The sequence below is a fragment of the Heptranchias perlo genome, chromosome 13 (genome assembly GCF_035084215.1).
Source record: "Heptranchias perlo isolate sHepPer1 chromosome 13, sHepPer1.hap1, whole genome shotgun sequence".
NCBI lineage: Eukaryota > Metazoa > Chordata > Chondrichthyes > Hexanchiformes > Hexanchidae > Heptranchias > Heptranchias perlo.
The window spans coordinates 17,770,496-17,785,971 of record NC_090337.1 but is presented as its reverse complement, the minus strand read 5'-3'; the positions used below and the strand labels follow the sequence as shown (position 1 = coordinate 17,785,971).

At 44.7% G+C, this 15,476-nt stretch overlaps 1 protein-coding gene across 1 annotated transcript in view; it reads left to right on the top strand.

Moving 5' to 3' along the window:
- dner (delta/notch-like EGF repeat containing) overlaps positions 1 to 15,476 on the top strand; it is a 227,826-nt gene that overhangs the window by 199,367 nt on the left and 12,983 nt on the right. Inside the window, exons 9-10 of the mRNA XM_067995064.1 lie at positions 10,398 to 10,520; positions 12,638 to 12,751. Coding sequence (XP_067851165.1) covers positions 10,398 to 10,520; positions 12,638 to 12,751 — 237 coding nt within the window. The remainder of the gene's footprint in view (positions 1 to 10,397; positions 10,521 to 12,637; positions 12,752 to 15,476) is intronic.

Sequence of the window (15,476 nt, the reverse complement as noted above, 5' to 3'; positions counted from 1 at the left end):
AGAATGAGAGATGATCTCATTGAAACATGTAAGATTCAAAGAGGGCTTGACAGCGTAGATACTGAGAGGCTGTTTCCCCTGGCTGGAGAGTCTAGCACTAGTGGACATAGTCTCAGGACAAGGGTTTGGCCATTTAGCACTGAGGGTTGTGAATCTTTGGAATTCTCTACCCCAGAGGGCTGTGGGTGCTCAGTTGTTGAATATATTCAAGACTGAGATGAATAGATATTTGGACTCTAAGGGAATCAAGGGATATGGGGATCGGGCAGGAAAGTGGAGTTGAGGTTGGAGATCAGCCATGATCTTAGTGAATGACGGAGCAGCTCGAGAGGCCGTATGGCCTAGTCCTGTTCCAATTTCTTATGTTAATTCTAATTTCAAAAGACTTGGCCCCACTTCATCAATGTGACATTTTTATTTCCTACACTCTGTGGCGTCTGATTGAGTCTATCAATTTAATGCCAAATCGTGTTTGTGTGTGGCATGACAGTGCAGCCCATTAGTGGTCCAAGCACTGTAGCAACGATTGGTTATACATGTGCCCTCTTGATTTCTTTTTATTCGTTCATGGGGATATGGGCGTCGCTGGCGAGGCCAGCATTTGTTGCCCACCCCTAATTGCCCTTGAGAAGGTGGTGGTGAGCTGCCGTCTTGAACCGCTGCAGTCCGTGTGGTGAAGGTTCTCCCACAGTGCTGTAGGTAGGGAGTTCCAGGATTTTGACCCAGCAACGACGAAGGAATGGCGATATATTTACAAGTCGGGATGGTGTGTGACTTGGATGGGAACGTGCAGGTGGTGTTGTTCCCTTGTGCCTGCTGCCCTTGTCCTTCTAGGTGGTAGAGGTCGCGGGTTTGGGAGGTGCTGTTGAAGAAGCCTTGGCGAGTTGCTGCAGTGCATCCTGTGGATGGTACACACTGCAGCCACTGTGCGCCGGTGGTGAAGGGAGTGAATGTTTAGGGTGGTGGATGGGGTGCCAATCAAGCGGGCTGCTTTGTCCTGGACGGTGTCGAGCTTCTTGAGTGTTGTTGGAGCTGCACTCATCCAAGCAAGTGGAGAGTATTCCATCACACTCCTGACTTGTGCCTTGCAGATGGTGGAAAGGCTTTGGGGAGTCAGGAGGTGAGTCACTCAATGCAGAATACCCAGCCTCTGATCTGCTCTTGTAGCCACAGTATTTATGTGGCTGGTCCAGTTAAGTTTCTGGTCAACGGTGACCTCCAGGATGTTGATGGTGGGGGATTCGAGGATGGTAATGCCGTTGAATTTCTAGGGGAGGTGGTTAGACTCTCTCTTGTTGGAGATGGTCATTGCCTGGCACTTGTCTGGGCCGAATGTTACTTGCCACTTATCAGTCCAAGCCTGGATGTTGCTGCATGTGGGCACGGACTGCTTCATTATCTGAGGGGTTGCGAATGGAACTGAACACTGTGCAATCGTCAGCGAACATCCCCATTTCTGACCTTATGATGGAGGAAAGTTCATTGATGAAGCAGCTGAAGATGGTTGGGCCTAGGACACTGCCCTGAGGAACTCCTGCAGCAATGCCCTGGGGCTGAGATGATTGGCCTCCAACAACCACTACCATCTTCCTTTGTGCTAGGTATGACTCCAGCCACTGGAGAGTTTTCCCCCTGATTCCCATTGACTTCAATTTTACTAGGGCTCCTTGATGCCACAATTGGTCAAATGCTGCCTTGATGTCAAGGGCAGTCACTCTCACCTCACCTCTGGAATTCAGCTCTTTCGTCCATGTTTGGACCAAGACTGTAATGAGGTCTGGAGCTAAGTGTTCTGGCGGAACCCAAACTGAGCATCAGTGAGCAGGTTATTGGTGAGTAAGTGCCGCTTGATAGCACTGTCGACGACACCTTCCATCATGATTGAGAGTAGACTGATGGGGTGGTAATTGGCTGGATTTGATTTGTCCTGCTTTTTGTTGACAGGACATACCTGTGCAATTTTCCACATTGTTGGGTAGATGCCAATGTTGTAGCTGTACTGGAACAGCTTGGCTAGAGGCGCAGCTAGTTCTGGAGCACAAATCTTCAGCACTACAGCCGAGATGTTGTCGGGATCCATAACCTTTGTTGTATCCAGTGCACTCAGCCATTTCTTAATATCACGTGGAGTGAATCGAATTGTCTGAAGACAGGCTTCTGTGATGGTGGGGATATCGGGAGGAGGCCGAGATGGATCATCCACTCAGCACTTCTGGCTGAAGATGGTTGCAAATGCTTCAGCCTTGTCTTTTGCACTCACATGCTGGACTTGACCGTCATTGAGGATGGGGGTGTTTATCGAGCCTCCTCCTCCCGTTAGTTGTTTAATTGTCCACCACCATTCACGACTGGATGTGGCAGGACTGCAGAGCTTTGATCTGATCCGTTGGTTGTGGAATCGCTTAGCTCTGTCTATAGCATGTTGCTTCTGCTGTTTAGCATGCATGTAGTCCTGTGTTTTAGCTTCATCTAGTTGGCACCTCATTTTTAGGTATGCCTGGTGCTGCTCCTGGCATGTTCTTCTACACTCCTCATTGAACCAGGGTTGATCCCCTGGCTTGTTGGTAATGGTAGAATGAGGAATATGCCGGGCAATGAGGTTACAGATTGTTCTGGAATACAATTCTGCTGCTGCTGATGGCCCACAGCACCTCATGGATGCCCAGTTTTGAGCTGCTAGATCTGTTCTGAATCTCCATTGACCATCTATCAATATCAACCGTGCTACTGAATGAGGCAAAATCAGTAGAGAGGTCACCCAGACGTGAATTTATCCTTGTGGCTGGCTCAAGAGCACCATTGCTAGAGATTTCGGAACAGGTTATCTGCCTGCTCTTGCAGGCAGAGAATAATTGGCACATGACACAAGGGAAGCCTAAAACAGGGAGAAGAATCTTTCCTAGGCATGACTAAGGAAAGAAAATCAATATATAAAAAAATTAATTAAAATATGAAGTTTGTCATAAATACTGCATAGAAAACAATAAAAACAAAGCTATGTAAAATCCTCCTGAAATGTGCATAACACTTCATTCATCCAGACACTCTATTATGCTGCATAGCATCTCACAAATTTTATACATGTGATTATTTGGGAACAGATCTACTCAGAAGGAGCAATGTCAACAGATTACCCAATGGTTATACTGTTGTTCATTAAGTGAAATAGGAGACAATGGCTTAGACATTACTGTTGGCAATATTGGCGACCAAATGCTTAACACATTTATATGACATTCCTTTGTCTAATTATTTTAGCAGAGGCATTAACCCAGAGTAATGTCATACAAATTTGTATCGGCAACAGTAACTTCTAGGTTTATGTCATAATTAGGGTTTTAATTTGTCCTGGGGGAAAATAATGTATTAGATGTGATTAAAAATGTTAGAAGTCATGAAAATCATGACAAAGGTCATCACAGACATGTTTTGTGGGCACTTGGAGACAATTAGTTCTGCTGCTTTCTGTGGGTTGTGTTGCGCACTAGCTCAACAGATGAGTTAGCCTTTCGGGTGAAGGGTCCACACCTGAAAGGTTAACTTGTCCGTTCTCTCCATGGATGATGCCTGACCTGCTGAGTGTTCCAGTATTTTCTGTTTTTGTACCAAAATAAACATTTTGTAGCTTAATCAAAAGCAAAATACTGCAGATGCTGGAAATCCGAAATAAAGGGTCATCGACCGAAACATTAACTCTTTCTCCACAGATGCTGCCTGACTTGCTGAGTATTTCCTGCATTTTCTGTTTATTTGTAGCTTAACACTGCCATCTATTGACCAAGCTGTGCTGATATGATGAAGCACAGAGCAGTCACACTTGCATTTTTACTAAAAAAAATCTTGCTTGTTCTATTTCCAATATAATTTTTGTTAATGTAACACGAAGGTGGAACTAGATTATAGTAATCACTGGTTAGAAAGTGTATCACACCAATAGAAACCAAAGGAGTGGTGCATTGTGGATTATGCAACAGCTACTCCTGAACCTGATAACAGCTCAATGAAACTAATTCAGATCTAGTCAGGTTTGCCCCAGTTTCACCCATTTTTAATCTGTTGGGACTTCAGATGCCATTCATGGCTTGTAACAGAGAACATTCAAAGATGTAAATACAACAATTGAAGGGCATCATCTCCATGTTAAAGTTACCAGGAAGACGTTATATTTGCATCTAGAAAAATGAGTAGATTAAAGCAGAAGTGATTTGAAGATGCACTTGCGCATATCAGTTGGATCTTTCACTACCAATCCTTTCTCCTTTCTTCTACAGTTTGAGTGAACACTCAGACAAAGACTCACCACCAAAGCTCACAGTGCAGAAGATGCTATGGAGTGCATTTTCCTCAGTGTAAACCATTCTGAAAAAGGTTCCCGGTGTCAACTTGGAGGGAAATCTGTTTGTTTTCATAAATTCTCCTAAAATTGAGTCATTGCCCAGAGGTGGATTTCCTCCTATTCGTAAAGTGCTCCTATGTAAATAACCAAACACAAAGATAACTTAAGTAATTAGTGCTTTCCTCAACGTTACATTGAGTCCACAGCGCAGAAACAAGCCACTCGGTCCAATTGGTCTTTGCTGGCGTTTATGCTGCACATGAGTCTCCTCCCTCCCTGCTTCATCTACCCCTATCAGCGTACCCTTCTATACCTTCCTCCTTTGTGTGCTAATCTAGCTTTCCCTTAAATGCATTTAAGCTATTTGCCTCAACTACTTCTTGTGGTAGCGCATTCCACATTCTTACCAACTTCTTTGGGTAAAGAAGTTTCTCCTGAATTTCCTGTTGGATTTATTAGTGACTATCTTATATTGATGACCTGTAGTTTTGGACTCCCCGACAAGTGGAAACATTTTCACTATATCTACCCTATCAAACCCTTTCATTATCTTAAAGACCTCTATCTGGTCACCCCTCCATCTTCTCTTTTCTAGAGAAAAGAGCCCAGCCTGATCAGCCTTTCCTGATAAGCACATCCTCTCAGTTCTGATATCATCCTTGTAAATCTTTTTTGCACCTGCTCCAATGCCTCTACATCCTTTTTATAATATGGAGATCAGAACTCCAAGTACTGTGCACAGTACTCCAAGTGTAATCTAACCAAGGTTCTATACAAGTTTAACATAACTTCTCTGCTTTTCAATTCTATCCCTCTTGAAATGAACCCTATTTCTTGGTTTGCCTTTTTTATTAACCTTCGTCGCTACTTGTATCTGTACCCCGAGATCCCATTGCTCCTCTATCCCATTTAGACTCTTATTATCCAAGCAATATGTGGCCTCCTTATTCTTCCTCCCAAGATGCACCACCTCACATTTATTTATATTGAAATTTATTTGACAATTATATGGCCATTCTGCAAGTTTATTAATGTCTTCTCGTATTTTGACGCATTCTTTCTTTGTATTAACTATACCCCCCAATTTTGTGTTGTCCACAAATTTTGAAATTGTACTTCCAATTCCTGAGTCCAAATCGGTGATGTAAATTGTGAACAATGGTGGTCCCAGCGCCGATCCCTGTGGAACACCACTTCCCACCTTTTGCCATCCTTAACCCCTACTCTCTGTTTTGTAGCCAGCTTGCTACTGATTCTGTCACCTGTCCCCTGACTCCACATGCTCTGACCTAAGTCATGTATCTACAATGCGGTACCCTATCGAAGGCCTTTTGAAAATCCAAATATATTATATCTACTACATTACCCTTGTGCACTCTTTCTGTTACTTCTTCAAAAATTCAATAAGTTTGGTCAAGCATGAATTTCCCTTCTGAAATCCATGCTGACTATTCTTTATTATATTTTCATTTTCTAGATGTCTTTCTATTATACCTTTTGAGTAAGGATTCCATTATCTGGCCCATCATCAATGTTAAACTAATTGGTCTATAGTTCCCTGGACTGGTTCTATCTCCCTTTCTAAATATAAGAATAGCATTAGCTGTCCGCCAGTCCTCTGACTATATTCCTTTTACTAATTAATTTTTATATATATGTAACAGTGCCTCTGCTATCTCTTCCCTAACTTCTTTTAATATGCGCGGATACCTGAGGTTTTATCCTTTCTAAGTTTAATTAGTTTATCAATTATCTCCCCCTTTTCTATCTTAAATGTTTTTATACCTTTTTTTATCTCTTCTTCTAATGTCATACCCACCTTGTTAGTCTCCCTGATGAATACTGGGGCAGTGTAACTATTCAATATTTCTGCCATTTTGCTATCATTATCTGTGAGTTTATCTTGTGCATCCCTTAGTGACCCTATTCCTATCCTGATTTTTCTTTTGTTATTTTAACATCCTTCCTAACCTCTTCGTATTCCCTTTTGTCATCCTCTCCTTTCATTATCTGGGTGGGGGCTTCAATGTCCATCACCAAGAGTGGCTCGGTAGCACCACTACTGACCGAGCTGGCCGAGTCCTGAAGGACATAACTGCTAGACTGGGCCTGCGGCAGGTGGTGAGCGAACCAACACGAGGGAAAAACTTACTTGACCTCGTCCTCACCAATCTACCTGTCGCAAATGCATCTGTCCATGACAGTATTGGTAGGAGTGACCACCGCACAGTCCTCGTGGAGATGAAGTCCCGTCTTCGCACTGAGGACACCATCCAACGTGTTGTGTGGCACTACCACCGTGCTAAATGGGATAGATTCAGAACGGATCTAGCAGCTCAAAATTGGGCATCCATGAGGCGCTGTGGGCCATCAGCAGCAGCAGAATTGTATTCCAGAACAATCTGTAACCTCATGGCCCGGCATATTCCTCACTCTACCATTACCAACAAGCCAGGGGATCAACCCTGGTTCAATGAGGAGTGTAGAAGAGCATGCCAGGAGCAGCACCAGGCGTACCTAAAAATGAGGTACCAACCTGGTGAAGCTACAACTCAGGACTACATGCATGCTAAACAGCGGAAGCAACATGCTATAGACAGAGCTAAGCGATTCCACAACCAACGGATCAGATCAAAGCTCTGCAGTCCTGCCACATCCAGTCGTGAATGGTGGTGGACAATTAAACAACTAACGGGAGGAGGAGGCTCTGCAAACATCCCCATTCTCAATGATGGCGGAGTCCAACACGTGAGTGCAAAAGACAAGGCTGAAGCGTTTGCAACCATCTTCAGCCAGAAGTGCCAAGTGGATGATCCATCTCAGCCTCCTCCCGATATCCCCACCATCACGGAAGCCAGTCTTCGGCCAATTCGATTCACTCCACGTGATATCAAGAAACGGCTGAGTGCACTGGATACAGCAAAGGCTATGGGCCCCGACAACATCCCAGCTGTAGTGCTGAAGACTTGTGCTCCAGAACTAGCTGCACCTCTAGCCAAGCTGTTCCAGTACAGCTACAACACTGGCATCTACCCGACAATGTGGAAAATTGCCCAGGTATGTCCTGTCCACAAAAAGCAGGACAAATCCAATCCAGCCAATTACCGCCCCATCAGTCTACTCTCAATCATCAGCAAAGTGATGGAAGGTGTCGTCGACAGTGCTATCAAGCGGCACTTACTCACCAATAACCTGCTCACCGATGCTCAGTTTGGGTTCCGCCAGGACCACTCGGCTCCAGACCTCATTACAGCCTTGGTCCAAACATGGACAAAAGAGCTGAATACCAGAGGTGAGGTGAGAGTGACTGCCCTTGACATCAAGGCAGCATTTGACCGAGTGTGGCACCAAGGAGCCCTAGTAAAATTGAAGTCAATGGGAATCAGGGGGAAAACTCTCCAGTGGCTGGAGTCATACCTAGCACAAAGGAAGATGGTAGTGGTTGTTGGAGGCCAATCATCTCAGCCCCAGGACATTGCTGCAGGAGTTCCTCAGGGCAATGTCCTAGGCCCAACCATCTTCAGCTGCTTCATCAATGACCTTCCCTCCATCATAAGGTCAGAAATGGGGATGTTCGCTGATGACTGCACAGTGTTCAGTTCCATTCGCAACCCCTCAGATAATGAAGCAGTCCGAGCCCGCATGCAGCAAGACCTGGACAACATCCAGGCTTGGGCTCATAAGTGGCAAGTAACATTCGCGCCAGATAAGTGCCAGGCAATGACCATCTCCAACAAGAGAGAGTCTAACCACCTCCCCTTGACATTTAACGGCATTACCATCGCCGAATCCCCCACCATCAACATCCTGGGGGTCACCATTGACCAGAAACTGAACTGGACCAGCCATATAAATACTGTGGCTACGAGAGCAGGTCAGAGGCTGGGTATTCTGCGGCGAGTGACTCACCTCCTGACTCCCCAAAGCCTTTCCACCATCTACAAGGCACAAGTCAGGAGTGTGATGGAATACTCTCCACTTGCCTGGATGAGTGCAGCTCCAACAACACTCAAGAAGCTCGACACCATCCAAGACAAAGCAGCCCGCTTGATTGGCACCCCATTCACCACACTAAACATTCACTCCCTTCACCACCGGCGCACTGTGGCTGCAGTGTGCACCATCCACAGGATGCACTGCAGCAACTCGCCAAGGCTTCTTCGACAGCATCTCCCAAACCCGCGACCTCTACCACCTAGAAGGACAAGAGCAGCAGGCGCATGGGAACAACACCACCTGCACGTTCCCCTCCAAGTCACACACCATCCCGACTTGGAAATATATCGCCGTTCCTTCATCGTCACTGGGTCAAAATCCTGGAACTCCCTTCCTAACAGCACTGTGGGAGAACCTTCACCACACGGACTGCAGTGGTTCAAGAAGGCGGCTCACCACCACCTTCTCTAGGGCAATTAGGGATGGGCAATAAATGCTGGCCTCGCCAGCGACACCCACATCCCGTGAACGAATAATAAAAAAAAATTAATGATGTACTTAGAGTATGGCTTCTTTTTAGTTTCAATTTTACCCTTATCTATTTATTCATTCATGATGCTTCATTATTGGTTAGTTTGTTCTTGTTTTTTAGAGGAATATAATTCTCCTGAACTCTATTGATCACTGTTTTAAATATTTCCCACTGCTGTTCTATCTCTTTGTCAAATATTTTTCCTGTTTACCTTCCCTATTCCAATCTCATCTACTCAAAATTAGCTTGTTTCCAATCCATTACTTTGGTCTTTGTCTTACCTATGTCTTACTCAATCATTATTTTAAACCTTATTATGTTATGATCGCTATTGCCTAGATGTTCCCCTACATTATCTTCTCTGGTTCATTTCCCATTATTACATCCAGCAGTGATTCCTGTCTTGTTGGGCTTCTCATGTACTGGGTAAGAAAGGAGTCCTGTACACACTGTAAAAACTCCATTCCCCTTTCCCTACCTGTTCTTGCCAGTTTATTTGGGGGTAGTTGAAATCTCTCATGATTATTATTCAATATTTTTTACTCATTTCATCGAGTTGCTTGCATATTTCTTCCTCCTCTTCCCTTCCATTATTAGGTGGTCTGTAGAATATACCTATTAACGTGATCGATCCCTTCTTATCCTTTGTCTCAATCCAAATGGACTCTGTTTCTATCTTTATATTATTTATGTCCCTCTTTTCTATTGCCATTATGTTGTCTCTAATTAGTACAGCTACTCCACCACCATCCCCATCCCCTTCCTTCCCTATCTCTCTAAACGTAGAAGCAATTTGAAGAGGGTGAAACTCGGGATGTGCAATAAATACTGCAATAAATGCAGCCTTGTCAGTGTTGCCCACATCCTGAGAACAAATATAAAAAATATTCTTGCCCAGAAAGGTGGGGCATTAATTTATGAGCAGAAGTGAAGCTTTCCAAGAGATATTTTCCTCAATGTGTAAAGTTTTAGAAACAATGCTGCAGGTAATCACAGATTGGTGCAGGTCAGACTGGGGTGGTATTTTGATCTCCCTATCTGAAGCAGGGCTTCTCCTTTCTGGTGGATGCACATAAGAGCATAAAGAAGTCAAGGACAAGAAAAGCCCATTCTGCCCATTGTGGCTGTTTAGTATTCCACTGCACTTTGAACTCCCCCAATGCCTTTTATTCCAATACCTTACCTATTTGTCATCCTTTGAGTGAATATCTATTTGTCATCCTTTGAGTGAATTTTTCAAATATAAATTCTTTGTAATTATTTGATATTTTTTAAAACATACTAACAGTGACACTTACCCTAAAAATATAGATAGTCATTATCCTGGGAGGAATTGTCTTGTTTTCTTACAATAACTGAAGTTAGTTTGGACAACCTGAATCCAGCTACTATATGGTGCAAGTCCACAGCACAAAGCTGCTCATAGCTATACTTTGGGTCATATTTATGTATAATTGATTCATACATTATTAATGTATGATCAGTTACTGTGTTTGCCCTCAGGCTCACCTTCAGCTGCAGTTTGAAGCAGTCATTGCCACGATTGCTTGTTATTATGTTACAATTTAAGTATGAAGATTTCATTCTCCGCAGGTTACCATGGTCTGTATTGTGAGGAGGAATACAACGAATGCCTTTCAGTACCTTGTCAGAACTCCGGCACCTGCAACGACTTGGTAAATGGGTACGAATGCCTGTGCCCTGCTGAATATGAAGGTAGGCCTGTGTCTTTGAGGCATGCATGTTGGGCCATTGAATAAATTCTTACACATCATCAGCTTTAACTCTTTGACTACTGAAAGTATAAGCTGTCAAAGTGCATTTATCTTTTTATTCCGATCAGAACTACAGCATAGATTTTAATTAGTTTTCTGGTGGTGAATGTTATAAAGTAGGATCAGATGAGTTGCTGTTCCATACAGATGGTAGGAGTCCGCTCCTACATGTCCCCATGCAGCAATTTCTCTTGGTCACAGCTGTTCTAACATGAAGGGGCCAAGGAGTTACCACAGGAAGGGAGAACTAGAGGGAGAGTTTCTAACCTCTGGGCCACTCTTACACATCAGCAGTGAGTTGCAGAACAGCAAAGTCTCAGTGCAGCACATCTCGCCCCCGCCTGCGCCCCCCCTCAGCACAGCACAGCCAGGATATTGTATGAGATGGGAGGGGGGAACCCAAAGAAGGCAGAAAATACACTACAAACTGGACCAAAAAAATATATAATAAAATGCATGAATAAAATAGAATAGAAAAATGCACAGATCCAAATAACATTTCTGAATTTAGATCCTATTCTTACCTGACATGCACACTGAATAGAAATCAAGAGCCTTGGCCAATTTTCCCCTCCATTTCCAGGGACTCTGAGACCAACTCTAGTCTTCCTACCCCAGCAGAGGTCAGCTAACTCAGCAAGGATCAAATCTGGAATCTTGCTGGATTGTATGGCTCAGCTATTCAGGGGATAAACTCACTGGGGAGAACTTTGGATATTTAGAGTTCACTAAACATCTAAAATTAAGTTGCATTATTCCAAACTTTGTTCTGACAAGCCTCTCGTTGTAACAAACCCTTTTTTTGTTCTGGTCTCAGTGGACTCTTACCTTGCTTGCTTTATCACAATGTTTAGACCACCTTATTATCTTCTGGAGCTTGTGCCTAGGCCTAAGACAAGCTCAGTAGGCGAGGATTAGATCCCATACACTCTCTCAAAAAAAAAAAGCCACTGCAACTGCTACCTTCCCTCCGGACACAAGCCTGCCACAGCTGCTATCTTTCCCATGTCAACCCTATCCTCTGCCACTCTCAAATACAAAATAATCATCAATACAAAGTATTCAGAAAATCATTGGTAATTCTACAGCAGATGCTAATTGTTCTTGAGTCATCTTCACACACAATAACTCACAGAAATGACTTTTTATCACCATGCTGATTATTCCTTAATCATTGAAATACACCAGACATTCACTGCCCTGTCAAAATCTAAATCTTCCATGGTTTTGTATGCATCAAAATGGCAGTTAAATGCATTCTGCAGTACCATAGAGTGGTAGGTGGGAGTAATTCTGTCTGCAATCCCCCACACAGCCAGTCTCAGTCAGGCTATGAGGAACAGTGCAAAAATTGGTTAGGTGAGGTTTAACATGGGCAGAGGCCTGGGAAAGTTTACCAAGCCGGTCTCCTGATCTTAGACAAACTGAGGGTGGGTAGGGAGAAATAACTGAAATATCCAGACGGAGGGTTTTTAAAGATAAGTTATGAGAAAAGGGCATTGGCTCATACCTTTGGTACCTGAATTCTTCCATTACAGCGTCCAAACTCAATTTCAACATTTCTAAAGTTTCACCCTCTACTTATCTCATCTGGCAGATTTTTCTAATAATTTATCTCTCTCCGAGAACAGAAATTCTTCCTAAGTTGTGTTTCAAAATAATTTTGAAACCAACAAAGACATATTAAAAATATATACGCCTTGAATTTCCTTGAGGTTTCTGCCAGGCTCCCACCAGAGTTACGGTATTAGACCTGCAGAACCCACCAGAAAAAGGCAGGAATGTGGTTACACTGGGTCCCTACCGATTCCAGGATTTCCCAGTCAGCCTTATAAGGGGAGGAATTTCTGTCCATCCCTTACAAAGCCTGTGAAACCAAGGAGACGGAGCCAGGGCAGTGACTCCCTGCACTGGTCAGTGCTGGAGGGCACTGGCGGTTATGCCAGGATCGCGGCCCATGGATTTTCGGGTGTATATTTTCTATAACTGCAAGCAATGCAGCTGCTGCTTGGAAACGATCGATCTAATCATCCATAATCCTGGTTTATTTACTTTCAGGTAAACACTGCAACCTATACAAGGATCCCTGTGCCAATGCCAGTTGTCAGAATGGAGGTACCTGTACCAGCAAGGGAATAAATGCTACCTGTATTTGTGTACCTGGATTTGCAGGCAAGTAGCACAGAGCAGTAAAGTAACCAGCTCTAAGGCCCTTTAAGTCAGCCTTCTAATTGCTTTGTAAAAGACATACTTGCTCTCGAGGCAGTACAAAGAAGGTTCACTCGGTTAATCCCGGGGATGAGGGGGCGGACATATGAGGAGAGGTTGAGTAGATTGGGACTCTACTCATTGGAGTTCAGAAGAATGAGAGGCGATCTTATTGAAACATATAAGATTGTGAAGGGGCTTGATCGGGAGGATGCGGTAAGGATGTTCCCAAGGATGGGTGAAACTAGAACTAGGGGGCATAATCTTAGAATAAGGGGCTGCTCTTTCAAAACTGAGATGAGGAGAAACTTCTTCACTCAGAGGGTAGTAGGTCTGTGGAATTTGCTGCCCCAGGAAGCTGTGGAAGCTACATCATTAAATAAATTTAAAACAGAAATAGACAGTTTCCTAGAAGTAAAGGGAATTAGGGGTTACGGGGAGCGGGCAGGAAATTGGACATGAATTTAGATTTGAGGTTAGGATCAGATCAGCCATGATCTTATTGAATGGCGGAGCAGGCTCGAGGGGCCGATTGGCCTACTCCTGCTCCTATTTCTTATGTTCTTATGTAAGGAACAGCCTTCTCAGCAAAAATCTGCTATAAATTCGGCAAAGTAGCTGTTATCAATGGTAGTCACATGCTGAATAAAAGATAACGTATGGTGCTGTATCTTGTACATGTCTCAGTATCAAATAAAGTGGACGCACATTATGCGTGAGGTCAAATTTCAGCTCTGAAAAGCAAACAGAGTGGAAGACATATAGAAGAGGAAAGAGAGAGCAGGAAGGAGGGAGGGGGGAAAGAGTTAGAAAAACAGTCACAGTCAAACAGCTAGTTACAGAAATGACAAAGAAAGATGGAAGCAGAAAGAATGAAACATAAAGAGCAAGTGAGAGGAAGACAGAAAGAATTAGGGAGCGGAAGACAAGCAGAGAAATAGTTACGAAAAGAGACAAAAAAATGTTTTTGTCCTGAGCAATGGCACAGGAAATCAACTAGTAAGCATAAAGACTTATTCTAGTTCATATACATGAAGCTAACACTTAAGATGGCTTGTCTTGTGACAAAAAATATCACAGCAATTGGGCAGAAGGGAGGGATCATGGGCAGAAGTGGGGGGGGGGGGTCAGACAGCCAATCGGGAAGGAGGGAGGGACCACGGGTTGAAGGCTTGCAATCCCGGCTTTGGAAGGGTGGGGTCACAGGGAGGGAGGCATAGAGTGTGGCTTTGGGGGGGGGGGGAGGGGCAAAGATCGCAGCTTTGGTGGGAACCGGTCAGGGTGGGGGGGCGGGGGTCGGCCGATTCCAGCAGCGAGGAGAGGCTGTGATCGATAGGTTTGCTTGAGGGGCCGGGGGAAGCAATCCTGTTTCTCCTGCCTCACAAGCATTGCTGGAAAAGCATTTACCTGCATAATCTGGCTGCTCTTTCCTCCATTTAGCTGCCGAGTTTCCCGAGCCCTGGGTTTATGATACATTTTTTTTTATTCGTTCATGGGATGTAGGCATCGCTGGCGAGGCCGGCATTTATTCCTTATTCCTAATTGCCCTTGAGAAGGTGGTGGTGAGCCGCCTTCTTGAACCGCTGCAGTCCGTGTGGTGAAGGTTCTCCCACAGTGCTGTTAGCAAGGGAGTTCCAGGATTTTGACCCAGCGATGATGAAGGAACGGCGATATATTTCCAAGTCGGGATGGTGTGTGACTTGGAGGGGAACGTGCAGGTGGTGTTGATCCCATGTGCCTGCTGCTTTTGTCCTTCTAGGTGGTAGAAATCGCGGGTTTGGGAGGTGCTGTCGAAGAAGCCTTGGCGAGTTGCTGCAGTGTATCCTGTAGATGGTACACACTGCAGCCACAGTGCACCGATGGTGAAGGGAGTGAATGTTTAGGGTGGTGGATGGGGTGCCAATCGAGCAGGCTGCTTTGTCCTGGATGGTGTTGTTGGAGCTGCACTGATCCAGGCAAGTGGAGAGTATTCCATCACACTCCTGACTTGTGCCTTGTAGATGCTGGAAAGGCTTTGGGGAGTCAGGAGGTGAGTCACTCGCCGCAGAATACCCAGCCTCTGACCTGCTCTTGTAGCCACAGTATTTATGTGGCTGGTCCAGTTAAGTTTCTGGTCAGCGGTGACCCCAAGGATGTTGATGGTGGGGGATTCGGCGATGGTAATGCAGTCGAATGTCAAGGGGAGGTGGTTAGACTCTCTTGTTGGAGATGGTCATTGCCTGGCACTTGTCTGGCGTGAATGTTACTTGCCACTTATCAGCCCAAGCCTGGATGTTGTCCAGGTCTCACTGCATGCGGGCTCGGACTGCTTCATTATTTCAGGTATTGCAAATGGGATTGAACACTGTGCAATCATCAGCGAACATCCCCATTTCTGACCTTATGATGGAGGGAAGGTCATTGATGAAGCAGCTGAAGATGGTTGGGCCTAGGACACTGCCCTGAGGAACTCCTGCAGCAATGTCCTGGGGCTGAGATGATTGGCCTCCAACAACCACTAACATCTTCCTTTGTTCTAGGTGTGACTCCAGCCACTGGAGAGTTTTCCCCCTGATTCCCATTGACTTCAATTTTACTAGGGCTCCTTGGTGCCACACTCGGTCAAATGCTGCCTTGATGTCAAGGGCAGTCACTCTCACCTCACCTCTGGAATTCAGCTCTTTTGTCCATGTTTGGACCAAGGCTGTAA